Genomic DNA, 18,694 nt, shown 5'->3' with positions numbered 1-18,694 from the left:
AAAAAACTAACATAATTTCGTAAAAGTGCAGTAATGACTGTGAAAATGGTTATTAGGTTTCTGAGCTACTGATTACTTTTTTGCTTAGTTTGGTTATGATCACTGCTGCCTCACTTGGGAAAAATGTTGTATCTCATAGTTTTCAACATAACCAAAATTAGCATGAAGCCAAGGCAGGTCAACATACTCACTAAAACCAGGTAAAGTCATAGAATTCTCCAAATGGTCTGAATTTTCTATTGGGTAGTTATCAGGAAAAGACATTTTTGACATGGTCATGTCTTCATCAAAATCCTCTCCATCTAAGGACATTTTGGGCTCTATGTGAATGAGACTCTTTTCAGTCTCTGAGAAATCCTCTCTCAGTTTCTCTGAGAAATCCTTCAATTTTTCATTCACCACAGCCTCCTTCTGTCAAAAAAAAACCATGTCAAATGAACAAACATTTTTAATCACAAAAAGTCTACACACCACTGTTAAAACAGCAGATTTTTGTAAGGTAAAAAAAAAAGAAACTAAGATGAAACCTATCAAAACTTTTTTCACAATCAATGTGAAATTACAACGACCAACATTCAGAAAAACATTCAGACACATTTTAGGGGAAAATAGGAAAAATAAAAAGTTATAATACATATAGATAATACAATAACCTGGTTGCAAAATGTGCACACCCTTTTATCATAGGGAATGTGGCTGGGTTCAGAATGAACCAATCACATTGAAGCTCATGTTCAAAAGTAATTATCATACAGCTGTCATCAATGAAATTATTCTGATTAACCCCAAATCCCGTTTCTGTTGGATTTTCTTCACATCTTCTTTGTTTCATTTGACTGCTGTAGTCATGGTCCGCAAAGAGCTTACAAAGCATGCATGGTATCTCACTTGTCGAGAGGTATGAATCAGGAGAGGGGTATAAAAGAATTTCCAAAACATTAGCTGTACCATGGAATGTAAACGCCATCATCAACAAATAAAGAAAATGGAGCACCATTGTGACATCACCAAGAACAAGACATCCCTCCAAAATGTATAAACGGACAAGGCAAAAACTTACCAGGGAGGCTGCCAAGAGACCTATCGCTGACATCCCAACTAAATCACCCCAAACCTGAACCTCACAATTTAATGGATCTGTTTTTGGAGTGTTGGAGTGTTCTTGCAAGAAAGAGTTGGAAAATCTTGCCAAGTCAGTCCAATGCTGATAGACTCTTACTCAAAAAGACTCAGTGGTGTAATAAAATCCAGAGGTGCTTGAACAAAGTATTAGTTTAGGTGTGTACACACTTATGCAAACAGGTTATTGTAACTTTTTTTATTATTATTATTTATCCCATTTTTCCCCCCCAAAAAGTTTGTGATTGTTTTTCACTTAATTTTATGTAATTTCAAATTGAGGGTGGAAAAAGTTCTGACATTATTTATCTTGGTTTAATTTTTTTTTTTTTTACATCACAAAAGCCTGCCATTTTAACAGGGGTGTGTAGACTTTTTATATCCATTGTACACATTGTCTGTTGATATACCAGATATATTGTCTTTACTTATCTTTTAAACAAGATCAATATTAAATACCAATGTCTGCTCAAGAAGTAGCCTAAAGGTTTTATCAAACCTTCCTATCCTATACATTTCTGGTCTTTTTAACAACCAAGGTAGAACTGTTATTTATAACAACAATCTGTTATTTTTAACAACTACATTCACTTGCTGATTGCTTGGCCAATATTAAATGCTGAGCTGTTCCACTCATGAAAATTCAGAAGAAAACAGTGGAACATTTGCAAAAAGGAAAAATAAACAAATGCATAAATGAAACTGAAAAGAGAAAGTATAGTAAAAAAAATGACAGCTCGTGTTTTTTAATTCATATAATGTTGATTACTACTGTAGCTGACATAAGAACATAAGACAGTTTAGTCATTACCTCATGTGGATGATTTAGCAGCCAGTGTCCAATAAGACTATGCCCAGGGTTACTGATGTTGGGGAAAAAGTAGTCCTTATAGCTGTGAGAAAGTGTGTTGAAATATTGGTAGTATGTTCTTATACAAAGAGTATGTAAATAAATAAATGAATGAATGAATGACTCTAATTATTTCCAGGCAATATATAATTTTCTCCACACTTATTGCCAAGTATTATTATAGAACTTACAGAACAGATTTAAAAACAAGAATAAATATGAATTAGCTGAACATAGGATAAATATGGTACTTACACGGTTCTGGAGAGAACTGAGAAAATACTGAATATAACAATAAGAAGTACTATTGGAACAGCAACTTTTATTATTTCATCAGTTTCTGAAAAAAAAAAAAATAAAATGCAACTTTATTATTGAAATAATCAAATGTATTGTTTTTATTAACATCGCTCCATTTTGCAGAGGATTACTCACCAAGATGAGGCATTGTAAATTCAGTGTTTGCCTTCAAAAAGTGACCAGATGTAGTCTCGCCATAAATAGATACGATGTACTTGACGTTTGTCTGTAGGTTGTGGAATGTGTGCTGCCACTGATTTGGGAAAATCACTAATGCTAAATGAAAGAGTAAAAAGTAAGTAAATTCTAACTGCAATGTAGTTTTTACAATAAAATAAAGTTTAAACTAAGCATTGTATCTAGAGACTTACATCTTGTTTCATTGGCACCACTTAACACAAGTCTATACTGAAGAACATTTGTGGTTGGGGATTGTTCTTTCCACACCCACTGGACTGTCACTGATGTTTTTGTCACAATTTCAGGTTGCAGCTGAACAATGTCTAGAAGTGCTGAAAAATAGATCAAATGTAGGTATATACTATACACAGGTTTGGAAATAGTTCATGTTATGGTAAACAGATATGTCATTTCAAGGTGCAGTGCATCCCTTTGAAATATGTTACATAAACCTGAAAACAGGTTTTTAAGAATCAAAAATGTCAGGTGAAATTACAGGAAATTTTTCTTTATACATTGATTGGATAAACTAAAGACACATTAAATTTATTATTATTATTATTATTTTTAAATATTCAGAAGTCTAATCAAATAATCCATTGACGGTACTGTAGGTAGAGTTTTACATTCAATGTGATGATCTTTAAAAATTGTAAACACCACAAAGAAAACAGCGATATTGGGATGTGTATATACTTACTTCCATACACTAGACTGGCTTGAATCGTTTCTGGGGGCGCACACAGAGTTCCATAAAGAGAATACACACTGATGCTGTAGTTCTTTAGGGGCTTGATGTGACCTGAAACAGAGTTTGAGGCAGACGCATTTATGTAATTCACTTCTGTTACCACAACCTGTAAAAGTGAAACAAATGATAGTTGGTAATTTATGACAATGTAGCAATAATAGTCTATCTGTCTGTTTGTTAGTGCTCAGTTGCTATTTTTGTGTTCCAAAATTAGCACCTGCGCTCATGCATGTGAAGTGGCAGATAACATGCTGTATTTAATGGAGTGGATTTAATTTGCAGCAACTGATTGCAGCAACTCGCCTAACTACACCTAGTTGCATCACTCTTTGCTAAGTCACGAAAATAGCAAGGTGTCGCAATATTATGAGCGTTTGTGTTATAATAACAAAAATAGGGGACTGTTGCGCACACATCTTTTTGATATACTTCTGAAAATCAGTTGCAGTATTTACCTGTCAGAACTGTTGAAAATGTTGAGCCATTTAGTCTTTTCCATTGTTTCGAGGCAACATCACCAAAAGAGAACCACTCAATGGCAAACTCACTAACATTCACAGCTGCTGTCTCCCATCGGATCTTCAGTGAAAATGCTTCACTGCTGGCCCAGAGTCCTTTTATCTTTGGCACACCTATCAGTAATATTGTTGGCAATTAATCCTGTACATATGCTTTGAACATTGCTTCTTATTTCTTACCCTTTAGCACATTTTCATATGTTTAACATATTCTAAAACTTCAAATGGTTTAAGAACTAGCACTTGCTCCAACCCTATTGTGTCTGTCTGTCTTTTATTCCTAATTTGTCTCTGTTTATGTTAATTGATAGATAAATAGTGGCTTGTTTAACAGCGCTATTCAAACATTGCATTCTGCATGCAGCTTCAAACAAAAATTTGACAAACCAATAAATGTAAATGTAAAACCAAACTAACAGATAATACTGAATAAAAAAGCACATTAACTACACATTGATTCTTGTTGTGTAGCTTGGCTTCATTCATTTTCAGTGGCTAAGTACATAATACTTACATAAAGGGAAAATTACTGATTTCTGAACAGAACTATGTTCGGTTTACAACCATGATCTGTTTACAGCAGGTTTACAACAATGCATGGTGTACCATGATATAAACATAGTAAGATATCTTTTTACCGTATGAAAGGCACATAGAACATTGCATAAACACGAAAGAGCTGTTACTTCTGAAAGGCAGATAAAAGATCTTATCTAACATCGATTTCCATAGAGTGAACTGTAGCCTAATGTTTATGCTAAAATGATTATTTTTAAATTGTTAAAGAAGGAGAAAGCTTACTTTGTAAAACACCAGCATTGATTCGAAGATTAGTTGAGGGAGACCATCCAGCAGTGTTATGGGCCATTACTGTCAGGTTATAGTCCCCTGCAGTCACTTCTAAGATAGCTTTCTGATCCGTAGTATAAATTGTTCTCTTCAAACCTGGCTGTTTAGTAGGTGTGTATGTCACCTCATATCCAAGAATGTATCCTCTGGCCTCCTTTATCTCCAAAGCCTAATGTACATGGATAGTTAAATACATACTGTAGTTACAAAAGGACTGTCTTTAATTATCCCTTGTAACCCCACAGACACAGACATTGGACCTCATTCATCAGTCTTTTAATAATGTTGTATGAAAAAGTTTTCATAATCTACACTGAACTAAAAATTCCTGCCAGATATAAAAAGTTTTGGTAACACTGATTTTCTTTGTTCTCACAGGCACATGTTGATAAATGCCATTCACCCATGAAGTTCAAAGAATATTCACACACAGCTTATTTGCAAATAATGATGCCCACAAAACTTCATAAAAGGCAAATCTCACAGAAAGCTGAGTTATAATTGTATTATGGCCTCACAAGCAGCAATGCGCTCTGCCCAGTCTGAGAGGTCATCATCAGTCTTAGAGGTCTGATGATGCAAACTAGGGAGTTCATTGTAGGAATTATACCAGAGCAGTCACTTATCCCTCTTTTAAATATGCCAGAAGCATGAAATTCAAGCACTAACAAATGACACAAGATCATAAATTGCTTTTTGAATTAGTGCTGGCTCTAAAGTGTTGCACAGCATTAAAAGAAGATGCCAAGCCAAATGGAAAAGATTTATAAGTCACCTAATCAGCTGAGCCATTGCACATGCTATCCCATCCCTCCTTTTATGTGGCACCATTACTTTTGTCTAATTAATTGACTAGACATATCCATATCCATGAATCCATGCTTCTTTCATATTTAATATTTTTTTAAATCCATTTGTTCAATTGAAATAAATAAGCCATTTAAACCCGACAACATAATTCATATACAGTATAAAACTGCAGTAACTAATGCCAATTGTGTGATTTGAAAGCCGAGTGATTGATGTTCACATTAGTGAGTCTCCTTATACGTGAATTTATACAAACTCAGGAATTCTTGTAGGATATGGATGTTTTTTTTTAAACAAACAGAATTCACAAACAAATTTGTTTGTATCCAGCTCGATAAATGAGGCCTAATGTACCTTAAACTTACCCTCCAGATAAGTATCAGCTTTTGAGGCTTGGATCTGTTATCAGAAGGCTCAACATAAAAACTGACATAAGGTGGTGCAGTGGGAACTGAAAATCAGAAATCAGAAAAAAGTCTTCTGTTCGGAGCACATTAGTGATATTAAATTTTGGGTTCAAACTTTTCTTTTATACTTACTAGCCTCGAATGTCATTCCTTGAAATTCTTCACTCCAGTCACTCCATAGCCCATAATCCCCGCTACAGGCAACAGTAAGATTATACTGGCTAAAAGGCTGCAGGCCATCAATTTCATGTGAAATCTCTAATTCTTCTTTCTCAGGGACAGTCAATAAATCCTGAAGATGGATTGGAGTATATGTATAAATAAGATTAATATTTTCTTTTTGTAATGCAGCTTTTCAGCCACAAGTGATAAGGTATGTACATTAGCAGTTCCTTGTATTAGAATTTGCTGTTATTTTAGAAAAGTACAGTCGTACAGAGCATTCTGTACAAAAGCTGAGCAGCTAGTATCATTTTATGAACAACTAACTATATTTCTGGTATAACTCTTCTGCCATACATTTCAACTACCTTTTGTTGTAAAAGTTTTACCACTGTCCATTGTTCTGTAGTGGAGCATTTGTAACGGATTTGACATTTCGTGCTGTGCCAGTGACCTTTGGTCCATGTTACATTTAGTGATGTTGCTGATGTTGCATTCACTGATGTGATAACAGGACGTGGAGCTTGGGCTAAAACACAAGTTTGTTATATATTTATTTGACATAAATAAATAACTATAAGAAAAATGCTGAGTGAGTCATACATAAAAACTAAACATTTGAACATCTAAAAATTATGAACAGTGCAACAATATAACTTGTGAACTTACTTATTGCTTCGATGGATACTGTGTAAGCTTCTGAGATTAATTTTGCTTTGTTGACGATATCCTTTGATATTATGTTCATATTAAAGGCAGCAATTGGGCTGAAAATGCTAGGACAATGTTTGAAGTCTTCACGTCTGAAACAAGCCACTTTTTATATTAAAGAATGTAAAAATCTCACTAGAAAGCATACTTATAGCACTAATATTGATGTGGGTAAAAGGAAGCGTCTGAAAAGAAACTGTTTTATGAAAAATCTCTGACCGATTTTCATGTACAAAATATTTTTAAATGGAAAACTTATCCATGTTTTTTTTAAAGCAAAAAGGTAAAAGTGTAGCTAACTGAAAAACAAACTACAGAAACAAGAAGTAAAAATGACAGAAATTACACACACATAGTTATTATTTATAATTGAAGATTTAACTCTCAGAGGGGCATATTCAGGAGTTAAACAACAAAATACATACTTACTGAATGAAAACAAATGAGTTTGTTGTTTTGGCTTTGACATTATTTAAATAAGTCCATTTGCAAGCAAATGATTTCTGTAGGACATGGTAACGGCATGATGTGTTCAAAAAACTGTCTGGGGTGGAGTGAAAACACAATTAAGGACATACACTTAAAATTAAATTGTATGACATCAGTGATTATGCATAAAGAGATCATGAAATTAAGGTGTTTTTAACTGCTGCACACTTAACTGAATTAATCACAAGAGGAATTACAATGTATTGATGAGATTTGTCAGGGAAACACACACACACAAATACAGTATAAGAATAATGAACGTTTTTACCCTGCCCATGTGATGGTATAGAAGCACAGTCTTCCGTATCCATGACACACATATTTTTGTGGTTATTGCATATTTTCAGGTCTGTATCACTGACAGTAAGTTCTTCTAATAATAAATATAAATAAATACAACATGTAGGTATTACATAATACTTCTCTTAGATTTCATATACAATTTTTAACAGCAAAATAGATGACACACTTATTATCCATATAATTAGTTACAACTTTAAAATATACAGCCCAGGAACCTGGTAAGAATTGTTAACTATCATTTCAAGGCATTTTGTGGTTGAACTACAAACTCTTAATCAGACCTGAACCGAATGCCTCCTGTGGTAAAATGTGTTAAGCCTCAAAAGAACCTTGGAGACCTTGCTCAAGAACCTGATACTGGCTCTCTGGTAGGCCTGGGATTTGAACTGACCACCTTACAAGTACTTCCAAAGAGCAAGTCTGATTTTATCCCTCCTCCCTCCAGTTTTGTTCACTATTTGGGTTTAACTTCCCAAGTCACATGACTATTAATTCATTGCTCTTTTGTTTTTAAATCTGTAGGGTGCCTGTATAAAGTTTCTTAAATTTCTGCATACACTGTAGATATGAATCATTCATTCATTAAATCGAAGACAATATAAATGTTCATGACATCAGAGTTGAAAAGAATGAAGCACTACCCAACACAGATGATACCTAGTTGATGTTGATAACGATGGGATACATTCTCCCTTCTGTGTAATTTGTGTGTATTATGCTGCTTTGTACAACTGCTCTTGTGTTACACTTGTCAGACTATTTGTACTTGTGTACATTAGCACCTGTTTTTTTTTTTTTGTTGCATCATTGTCCTTGAGACACCACATTTTGCCCCACAGTACATTGGTGAGACAACGGAAACCTACTTTATCTGACTATTTAAACTGCATTCTTTGAAGTTCTGACCTGCATTCTATCCAAAAGGTTAAATAATAGCCTGCCGATACATATAAACTGTCTTGTTACATGTGTTTACCTGTATAACTGTAACTTCTGTTAAGTTCCTTTCCATGCCACTCTAAGGAGACCCCATCTACATATAACAAATGTACAAGAATTAGAATTAAAATATCTTATCTGGATTTTAAAAAACAAACAGTTTTAGTACTATATTACTTACAATAGCATAGAGAGAAGATGCAGAACATTATGCAGAAAGTGCATCTGCTCATCATCCTGTGCATTGAAAGCAACCTTGAAGAAAAATAATTTTGTGACATATATAAACATTAAATTATTAAGTTAAGAACAGTTAAGAACTTCAGAGTAGTTGAGTTGGGAGCATATTTTACTTCTAAAATGATAGTGTTCATTCCAAAATGAAAACTTAGTAACATTTAGATTTAAAACCTTGAAAGGGTTATTTACATTTACAATATGTACACAATGAAGACCTTTATAGTTCTTTTATACAAAAGGAAAGAACAACTGCATGAAAATGTTTTGTACAAATTTGTATTTTCTGTATGAAACAACAAACAATTCCAACTTATTTAAATATGCTGTAAAATTTTTTTTAGGGTATCTAATGTAAAAGGTAAGGGAAGAAAACTATTACTTGCCCTACTTGTTATGACCTAGTATCTGGAGTGGCACAGCCAAGAAATGGACAACTGCACTGAGCCACTTGTTGAAGTAACGCCTGAAGAAGTTTCAGTGGTTAACACGGTTAGATAGTTGCTCAATCACAGTGAATTGCATGTTCTATGAGAGACGATTTTGCATCAAGACCATGACTTTTCATTCTAGTGTCCAGTTCCTGTAACATGCAACTGAAAGTTATGATGACTGGAAAGAGTACTGCAAGTGAACAGTCATTTGAACGATAGCACAGTTACTTCAATCTACAGTATAAGACAAGACAAAGACAGGTCTTCAGCCAAAATGTTCATATATTCCTTGGAACATGTGGTTCACGTGACCGGGGAATCCTCTAACTGTTAACTACAGACACCTTTTGCGTTTTAGACCTTACAGACATTTCCCCCCACCAACACAGTAAACTGATGGTATTTGTATGGAGGTGGAGAGCTCTGCTTCTCTACAAACTTTGTGTACTTCCCCGAACCTTTACTTCAACTTCCTACTATAGGGGTGAAGCATTTGGCCATTTTGGCTTGCACTCCCCACTTATCGAAAATATGATGAAGGATGTCTGACTATCACTTTGTACCACATCTCTGTAGAGCAATTTACTGTTTTGCACCACAGAATTTTCACATGTAAGTTTGTCTTTTTAATGAGTGGTTTATACACTGCAACCATACCATATCACTTTCTGTGTAGTTGTTGATGGACTGTTCTTGCTGACAGTCTGATCACATTCTCCATTAACTGAAGAGAACAGTTGCTCTTCTGCTTACATATTTTTCTAATGCAAGAACATCATAGTCATTAAATATGTGTTGTTAACCACAATTTTTTTCTTTACCAACCCTTTTACTGATGTCTCTCCCATCTATCACATGCTGTATTTGCCCTACCTCTGAAGTGAGAAATACATCATACGGAAATGGGAAGCTTGGACATGTGTAATTTATACCTATGTGTATTCAAACTACAAAGTGTGGAAAAAAACATGGACACTGCCATGTTTGTCTTTTCTTAGCAACAAGCTAACTATGATGAGTGTTTTGATCTTGATGATTATGGCTTACAGCTCATGGAAATCAAAAATCCAGTATCTCAAAAATATTAGAATAAAGAATTATTAATACAGAATTGTTGACCTTCTGAAAAGTATATTAATTTATGCACTCAATACTTGGTCAAGGCTCCTTTTGCATGAATTACTGCATCAATGTGGCGTGGCATGGAGGCAATCAGCCTGAGGCACTGCTGAGGTGCTCTGGAAGCCCAGTTTGCTTTGATAGCGGCCTTCAGCTTGTCTGTATTGTTGGGTCTGGTCTCTCTCATAGATTCTCTATGGGGTTCAGGTCAGGAGAGTTGGCTGGCCAGTCAAACACAGTAATACCATGGCCAGCAAACCAGTTACAAGTAGTTTTGGCACTGTGGGCAGGTTCCAAGTCCTGCTGGAAAAGTAAATCAGCATCTCCATAAAGCTCGTCAGCAGATGGAAGCATGAAGTGCTCTAAAATCTCCTTGTAGATGGCTGCATTGACTCTCAACTTGAGAAAACACAGTGGACCAACACCAGCAGATGACATGGCAACCCAAATCATCACTGACTGTGGAAACGTCACACTGGACTTAAAGCAACTTGGATTCTGTGTCTCTCCACTCTTCCTCCAGACTCTGGGACCTTGATTTGAAATGAAATGCAACATTTACTTTCATCTTCCCCATGATTGTGGTTGTGTGTACTGAACCAGACTGAGATTAAAGGCTCAGGAAACTTTTGCAGGTGTTTTGAGTTAATTAGCTGATTAGAGCTCCTCTCTTAACCCTGCATGGCTGTACCATGGCTGACCCTGCAACAGCGTAGACCCTTCCTAACAAGTTGGGATATGCGGGGGGAAAAAAGAATTTCAGTGTGCTGAAATGTATATGTGACAAATAAAGGCCTTTTCTGCTTCAAAACCCATTCGATGGCACTTCACACATCAGATGGACAATGACACAAAACATACTTTGAAAGCAGCCTAAGACTTGTGACAGTGATGCCTCTCTTCCAGATGCGCTGAACAACTTCTTCGCTCGGTTTGAGGCGCCGAATGAGCTGGCAGCGAGGAAGACCACCCCTCCCAACGACCAGGTGCTGTGTCTTACCACGGCTGATGTGAGGAAAACTCTATGCAGAGTCATCCCGCAGAAGGCTGCTGGACCAGAAAACATTCCTGGCAGAGTGCTCAGAGATTGTGAAGACAAGCAGGTAGATGTTTTCACTGACATCTTCAACATCTCCCTGAGCAGCGCCATTGTTCCAACATGCTTCAAGGCTACCACCATTGTCCCCATGCCAAAGAAGTCTTCAATGTCCTGCCTCAATGACTACAGTAATGTTGCACTCACATCCATCATCATGAAGTGCTTTGAGCGACTTGTCATGAGGCACATCACGACCCTGCTGCCCCCTTCACTGGACCCACTGCGGTTTGCATATTGCCTCAACCGCTCAACAGATGATGCCATCGCCACCACCCTACATCTGGCCCTCACCCACCTGGACAAGATCACCTATGTTCGAATGCTATTCATAGACTTCAGTTCAGCATTCAACACAATCATTCCTCAGCACCTGATTGGAAAGCTGAACGTACTGCGCCTGAACACCTCCATCTGCAACTGGATCCTGGACTTCCTGACTGGGAGACCTCAGTCAATCCAAATTGGGAACAGCATCTCCAACACCACCACACTGAGCACGGGGGCCCTTAGGGCTGTGTGCCCCGTCCATTGCTGTTCACTCTGCTAACTCACAACTGTGCATCAATGCACGGCTCCAATCACATCATCAAGTTTGCCGATGACACGGTCTTGGTGGGTCTCATCAGCAAGAATAACGAGTCTGCATACAGAGGGAAGGTGCAGCGGCTAACGGACCGGTGCAGAGCCAACAACCTGTCTCTGAATGTGGACAAAACTAAAGAAATGGTTGTTGACTTTAGGAGAGCACGGAGAGACCACTCTCCGCTGAACATTGATGGCTCCTCTGTGGAGATCAAGAGCACCAGATTCCTTGGTGTTCACCTGACGGAGAACCTCACCTGGTCCCTCAACACCAACTCCATAACCAAGAAAGCCCAGCAGCGTTTCTACTTTCTGCGAAGGCTGAAGAAAGCCCATCTCCCGCCTCCCATGCTCACAACATTCTACAGAGAGCATCCTGAGCAGTTGCATCAATGCCTGGTTCGGCAATTGCACGTCATTGGATAGTAAGACCCTGCAGCGGATGAGTGAGGACAGCTGAGAAGATCATCAGGGTCTCTCTTCCCTCCATTATAGACATTTACACCACACGCTGCATCTGCAAAGCCACCAGCATTGTGGATGTTCCCACACACCCCTCACACCCACTCTTCACCTTCCTGCCATCTGGAAAAAGGTACTGAAGCATTCGGGCACTCACAACCAGACTGTGTAACAGCTTCTTCCCCCAAGCCATCAGACTCCTCAATACTCAGAGACTGGACTTATATACACACATACACACTCTCTGAACTGAACACCATCCCACTCCTATTGCAATAGTTGCACATTCCTGCATTGACTCTTGCATTTCTGCTGCTACTGTATTTATAGAAATATAGTATTTACTTTATTGTCACTATTATACACTTTACCTGGCTGCTACCAGAATAAACGCTATGTCCATATTTGGTATAAGCTAATCTGCTGAAGACTAAGTCATAGCATGTTATGTTCACATTTATACCATTTTTAAATTATATTGTTACTCTTTGGCACCTATCTTTTGCACTAGCTATTATATCGGACATTTCCACACTAAAACTGTCTACTGGTTGGCGCTACACTGTCACTTACTGTGCCTAGTGTCATGTTTTAGTAGTATTGTACTGTCTTGTGTTGTTAGCACACATTTGCAGGTGCACTTTGTGTAGAATGTGTCGATCTTATTTAATTCTGTGTCTCATGTGGTTAGTGTGTCGTTTTATGTAGCACCATGGTCCTGGAGTAACGTTGTTTAATTTCACTGTGTACTGTACCAGCTGTATATGGTTGAAATGACAATAAAGCCACCTGAACTTGAACTTTTTAAGGCAATGAAGTGGAATGTTCTGCAGTGGCCAAGTCAGTCACCTGATCTGAGTCCAATTGAGCATGAATTTCACTTGCTGAAGGCAAGACTGAAAATGCCCCAAGACCAAACAGGACCTGAAGATAGCTGCAGTAAAAATCTGATATAGCACTAACAGGGAAGAAACCCAGTGTCTGGTGAAGTGTATGGGTTGTAGATTTGGGTTGTATGGATTGTAGATGCAGTCATTGAGTGGAAAGGATTTTCAACCAAGTATTAAAAATTACAATTTAATTTATGGTTTTGTCCATTTACTTTTGGTCCCTTTAAAAAAGTGCTGCAATTACTACACCGTTCACCCAATTCAGATATAAAAACCCTAGATATATTCTCCCAAGAACAGAATTATTAGTTTGGCTCTTCTCTGAATTGTGGCATGTGTTTTCAAAAAGTAACTAGGTAGACCTGTTCCATATAATGTCTTTTTTACTGAAAATGTTTTAGTTCATGAACAGACGAACAACACACCAGAACCAGAAATTTAAAAATGCTTTAAAAAGGGATGTATTGATTGTACAACCTATCATCTCACTTTCAGTAGATCAAGCTAATAGCCTCCATTGTGGGCTTCTTTAAAAAAAAAAAAAAAAAATGGGAAAAAAAGAAAAAAGATGTTATTTATTTTTGCCTTTTTTGCTTGTTTTCATCAAAACATTGCAGAAATACCAAACTACTGATTTTACCTCGTTTGTTCTCTCTCATTCTTGCATTGTTTTTTAATTGATGTACACATGAAGTTCATGTTTTAGTGATGTCATCACCTGCACTAAAACATAATGGCAATTGTTTAACTAATACAGATTACCACATTGTACCCACATACTAATATCCACTTCTGCCCTGCTACTAGTTACAATTTAAAGATGTCTCCTAGTTTATGGACAGCTAAACTGAGCTCCCCTGAGAGCTGGAAATTTTCCCGCAAGAAATTTCCAATATATTCACAGTAAGATATGTCACAGTACACCCAGATTTGGATCAAGTTTCTTTGATAATTGGCATTGCATGTTGGAAGCCTGGACTGCTTAATAGCTTGGTTGAGCTTGGACCAAACCTCCTCAATGCTCTGTGGTGCACAGTTCAGCTCAGAAATGATCCATTTTGCTCTCTGGTGCAAGTCAAGTCCATATCTCTGTACAGTTTTGTGGAACTGTCTGGAGATGTATTGTGTTCTCTGAGGTGTTTTCGTTTTTGGTGGATAGACACTCCACGAGCGTTTACACCTCTTTGCCACATTCTCAAAATCTGCCTTGGGCTGTTCATCAGCAGGTGCTGGGATTGATATCAATTTCCTCTTACTGGTATCCACAAATTTCTCTTGATCATCTGTACAGCGACTCGAAGAAAAAACAAACTCTGGTTGTCGAGGCAAAAATTCTGAACTTTCCTGCTGATTAAGTGAAATGACTGGAGGATCCTTTTTAGGTTTGATTGGACAAGATCTGTCAGTGCCAGAAGGAAACCAAGGTGTAAATACTGGCAAAACATGACACGGAAAGACCTCTAGAGCCTTCTCGGAAATAGACACGAAATCATTAGATTTATCTTGATGACTTTTGTAGTGTAAACATACATCCATACATCCAATGACCGTACAGCTATCTTCTTCTTAAATGCTGAAAAACAACGAAAGAGACATGAATTACACAATGTTTAATTAATCACACACACACACACAATAAATATATATATATATATATATATATATATATATATATATATATATATATACACACACACACATATATATATATATATATATATATATATATATATATATATATAAAATATTTTTAAAAAAAGTCACCAACATTCAGGATTATTGCACTAGTTTAGCTAGCATGGTAACTAGCTACATACAGAGCTGAAATATTTACGGTTAGCCACATATTGCTGACACAACACTTTTGCGAGCACTGAGAACAGTTTAAAATGTCAATTTACTGTCAGTGTGAGTTTCTCTTTACTTTTGCCAGTTCCAGCCTCTGATGGTGCAGGCGTGACTTCATTTTGTACCGGAACTAGGAAGTTAGCGTCACTCTGGTTCCCTCGACAAAAACCCATAGGCTTTTGGATTCTCGCTAAAAATAAACTCTGTGATCAACAAAAGTTTACAATACTAACACGTTTTGTCCAATATGATATGTCTTACAAATTAATACAACTTTTATGAAGTATGAAGCCTAAATAGAATCACGAGAAATAACACGCTAAAAGTATGCTTTTAACGAATTACACGCAGTCGCTTGACTTCAACGTCACTATTACCAAGCTTCCGACAACTTTTCCAAACTTGATTTAAAAACATTTTCCATAATACGGATTTACTCTGTGGATGAATCTTCATCCACTTTTTTTGTTTGTAATTGTGCACAGCATACCTGAACCAGTTTTTTCCTGTTCGGCGTGATGACGTTTAATGTCCCCGACAACGTCTGTAATCCCATTTAGCAACGTGTTAGCATCCTCCTTTTTAAGTACACGTTAAAGCTTTTAAAAATCACGAGTGGGGTATTACTGGTGTACTGTATTTTATGTCGTACAATAAAACGTGGAAATATTTTGAGCTTGTGTTAACCACAGACCATATTTCAGGCTTTTAACCAAAATCTCATTAAAAACAAACAAACAAACAAAAAAAAACATTGACTTCGGGATGATGGATGTCCAGTACACAGGAAAATTAAGTCGAGATCACTAGAAAACAACAGGAAAAAAGTAATAATCCATGGCCGTTTAGGGCTTCTGTAGTTTTCTTTTCTTGCAGTAAAAACCCCCCCAAAATAAAATAAAATAAAAAGCTATCCACAGACTATCCCTGTGTACTAATACGATACTCCTCCTATCCAATAGAGGCGCTGTGGACTGGACACAGTAAGACTCGAGGAAGAACACTGTTTCCTGTTTCTGTAATGATGAGGTATCTGTAGCTTTTCAGAAGTGTAAGCGTGTCTCACCAGCAATATATTTGTCCGGTATCAAAGATGGCTTATTTAACAAACAACCCCGCTGATGAAAACAGGTAATTGAATTTATTATCAGGTTGATTTGCTTTCAGACACTGTAAAGTAATTAATACAACATGCAGTTTCATTTATTCGTTCATTTCAATCGTTAGAAAATGCTGGCGAAACGTGCGAACTTCTAAAAGGTGAAAATACACAGTGGATCTCTTTTAACGGCTTAAATGAATTTCAGTTTGAATAGTCAGAAAAATAAGTGTTTATGTGCATAAACTGCTAGCTCTGTAACACAGATTTGTGCGTGCGTTGGTTAGTTAGTTAGTTAGTTAGTTAGTTAGGGTTGTCACGATACCATAAACATCTTACGATACTACACCAGCTGAAATATCACGATGCCATACAATATTGTGTGAATTCATAATTCAAATCTACAAAATGAACCAAATTTGCACAAATGTGTGTGTGTGTGTGTATATATATATGTGTGTGTATATATGTGTGTGTGTGTGTGTATATATAATATATATATGTTTGTGTATGTATGTATGTATGTATTTATATATAAAATATATAATTAGGGATGTCACGATACCAAATATCTAGTAGTCGGTACTGATACCACCAAAAGTACTCGATACCAAATTCGATACCATGGTGTGGTATAAAAATTACATAAGACAACTCCCGGAGGACATTCTCCTCTGGCTGATTCAAGCCTGGGGGGGGGGGGGGTTTAATTATCAAACACTGTCTGACAATGAGTGAAGGTGCACTCCTAAGCACGCGCACACACACACACCCCTTATACTCTGAATGCAAGCATTAGTTTAAATTCACTGATATGGTGACAGGCCAAAAATATTTATTAAAAGCATGAACATTTCAATAATTATTAGTGACATTAGGCTACATTTAGCTGACAGGACACGGGCTGAATGGCGATGTACGGTGGCCCATTAGGAGGTAGTTTATAACACTGCAATGTGTTAGCGTTGTTAACAAATAACAGGCTATCGCAAACGTTATGCTCCATGTAATGTTAGCTGGTTTCACGGCTACAATGCAGCTGCCTCAGACAAACATAATATAGGACTGTCTTTCAGGTGCTTCGCCAAATTCCAGGTGTTTCCTCACTTCGTTTGAAATGAACGATAGCATCGGTTGCACACGGCAACCGTTACTAGCTTTCCTCTCTTTATCTCTCAACGAGTTGGAGCGGAGCTAAACTAATCTTCTGTAGTTTTTCCCGTGTGCTTGTAGGCGTTCTTCTTCACCACTTGTGGACCAACTAAAACACTTGCGTGTATTTGCTGCCCCCATCAGGTCCGGAAGAATTGCAACCTCGGTACCTCCATTAGAACCGGTTCCAACACTAGTGCAGCAAAACGAGTACCGTCATGTTTTAAGAATGTTGGTACCGAAGTATCGGTTCTCGTGACATCCCTAAAAAAAAAAAAAAATACATTAAAATTCCTCTCAAATCTTTATTTATGAGAATGAATAACTGTTGGAAAAACTCAAATCAGTCATAAAGTTGGCATTGCAGCTAATTCAATGTACCATATATTTCCTCTTTTGTTCCGTAGAGCAATGAAATCATGCAAATGGAAATTGTCCTCAGAGAACTTAGAATGAACACATTAATCACATTAATTAATGAACAACTAATCAAAAAAAAAACTTTAGCTTGCTTACTATCAAAAATGGCTGATTGTAGTATTTATACACAGCGGTTAGCATAACGTTAGCTTGCTTGGTAGCAAACAGGAAATCTTTAAAGATTAAGGTAAAGAATTTAGGATAAATGAAGTGTCACTTACCATTGTATATTCTGTAAAGGCAGCGAGATGTGGTGTTTTAGCAAAAATTGTATTAACTACTGCACATCCAACATTACTGACGGTACTACCGTTTAAATAATACAGTGGCATCGCTGGTATTTTGAAGCTTTAGTATCGCGGTACTACTGAAGTACTGGTACACAGTGCAACCCTAGTGTGCGCATATGCATATATATATATATATATATATATATATATATATATATATATATATATATAAACAAGTCACATGACACCGGGGAGGGTAAATGGCTAATTGGGCCCAATTTGAAAATGTCCATTTATGGGTGTACCGGTACTCACTTTTGTTGCCAGCGGTTTAGACATTAATGGCTGCGTGTTGAGTTATTTTGAGGGGACCGCAAATTTACACTGTTACACAGGCTATACACTGACTACTTTACATTGTAGCAAAGTGTCATTTCTTCAGTGCTGTCACATGAAAAGATATAATCAAATATTTACAAAAATGTGAGGGGTGTACTCACTTTTGTGAGATACTGTGTGTGTGTGTGTGTGTGTGTGTATATTGTGTATATATATATTTATACATTTATATATATTTATATTTTTGTGTGTTTGTTTGTTTGTGGTGGTGTTCGACATTTGGTTATCACTCAATAGCTTAAAATTTTAAAACGTTTTTAACGTTTCCTTCATGACAAGTCGCAGGAGCCGGTGCACAAATTTAATTAATTAATGCCATACAGGTGTCCACAAAC

General features: G+C 36.9%; 3 protein-coding genes across 5 annotated transcripts in view; 1 reads left to right on the top strand and 2 right to left on the bottom strand.

Moving 5' to 3' along the window:
• Positions 1 to 1,039: 1,039 nt before the first annotated feature.
• On the bottom strand, positions 1,040 to 9,029 carry LOC128607796 (interleukin-31 receptor subunit alpha). Its single transcript, XM_053624969.1, has 14 exons — positions 9,017 to 9,029; positions 8,570 to 8,643; positions 8,426 to 8,482; positions 7,415 to 7,519; positions 7,087 to 7,201; positions 6,616 to 6,749; positions 6,315 to 6,475; positions 5,917 to 6,076; positions 5,743 to 5,828; positions 4,520 to 4,736; positions 3,656 to 3,832; positions 3,150 to 3,251; positions 2,641 to 2,781; positions 1,040 to 2,545 (listed from the first exon to the last, which is right to left on the bottom strand). The coding sequence occupies exons 2-14, from the start codon at positions 8,631 to 8,633 to the stop codon at positions 2,397 to 2,399; spliced, it is 1,668 nt and encodes a 555-aa protein (XP_053480944.1). The 5' UTR covers positions 8,634 to 8,643; positions 9,017 to 9,029; the 3' UTR covers positions 1,040 to 2,396.
• A 3,582-nt stretch (positions 9,030 to 12,611) lies between these two features.
• Positions 12,612 to 16,146, bottom strand: zgc:101664 (uncharacterized protein LOC450064 homolog). Of its 3 annotated transcripts, none has more exons than XM_053624965.1 (4): positions 15,550 to 16,146; positions 15,136 to 15,262; positions 14,742 to 14,784; positions 12,612 to 14,610 (listed from the first exon to the last, which is right to left on the bottom strand). In XM_053624965.1, exons 1-4 carry the CDS (start codon positions 15,613 to 15,615, stop codon positions 14,019 to 14,021), a joined length of 828 nt encoding a protein of 275 aa, XP_053480940.1. In that variant the 5' UTR covers positions 15,616 to 16,146; the 3' UTR covers positions 12,612 to 14,018. The 3 variants fall into 3 exon arrangements, with proteins under 3 accessions (XP_053480940.1, XP_053480941.1, XP_053480942.1); XM_053624966.1 differs by having other exon boundaries at positions 15,136 to 15,249; XM_053624967.1 differs by lacking the exon at positions 15,550 to 16,146 and having other exon boundaries at positions 12,612 to 14,784; positions 15,113 to 15,237.
• The window catches only part of srp19 (signal recognition particle 19), a 19,928-nt gene continuing 17,312 nt past the window's right edge, over positions 16,079 to 18,694 (top strand). Inside the window, exon 1 of the mRNA XM_053624968.1 lies at positions 16,079 to 16,190. Coding sequence (XP_053480943.1) covers positions 16,153 to 16,190 — 38 coding nt within the window. The 5' untranslated portion in view covers positions 16,079 to 16,152. The remainder of the gene's footprint in view (positions 16,191 to 18,694) is intronic.

The sequence above is a fragment of the Ictalurus furcatus genome, chromosome 5 (genome assembly GCF_023375685.1).
Source record: "Ictalurus furcatus strain D&B chromosome 5, Billie_1.0, whole genome shotgun sequence".
In the NCBI taxonomy this organism is placed as follows: Eukaryota; Metazoa; Chordata; class Actinopteri; order Siluriformes; family Ictaluridae; genus Ictalurus; species Ictalurus furcatus.
This window is presented reverse-complemented; position numbering and strand designations above follow the sequence as displayed.

Excerpts from the sequence above, each read along its gene's own strand:
- LOC128607796 (XM_053624969.1), bottom strand. The coding sequence starts at position 8,633 with ATGCACAGGATGATGAGCAGATGCACTTTCTGCATAATGTTCTGCATC. Across the intron at positions 7,202-7,414 it reads TATACCATCACATGGGCAGG|ACAGTTTTTTGAACACATCA; the intron begins GTAAAAACGTTC and ends ACTCCACCCCAG. Across the intron at positions 2,782-3,149 it reads AGCCAGTCTAGTGTATGGAA|CACTTCTAGACATTGTTCAG; the intron begins GTAAGTATATAC and ends TCTATTTTTCAG.
- zgc:101664 (XM_053624965.1), bottom strand. The coding sequence starts at position 15,615 with ATGGGATTACAGACGTTGTCGGGGACATTAAACGTCATCACGCCGAAC. Across the intron at positions 14,785-15,135 it reads AGAGGCTGGAACTGGCAAAA|CATTTAAGAAGAAGATAGCT; the intron begins GTAAAGAGAAAC and ends GTTGTTTTTCAG. Across the intron at positions 14,611-14,741 it reads CGGTCATTGGATGTATGGAT|ATCTTGTCCAATCAAACCTA; the intron begins GTATGTTTACAC and ends TGGCACTGACAG.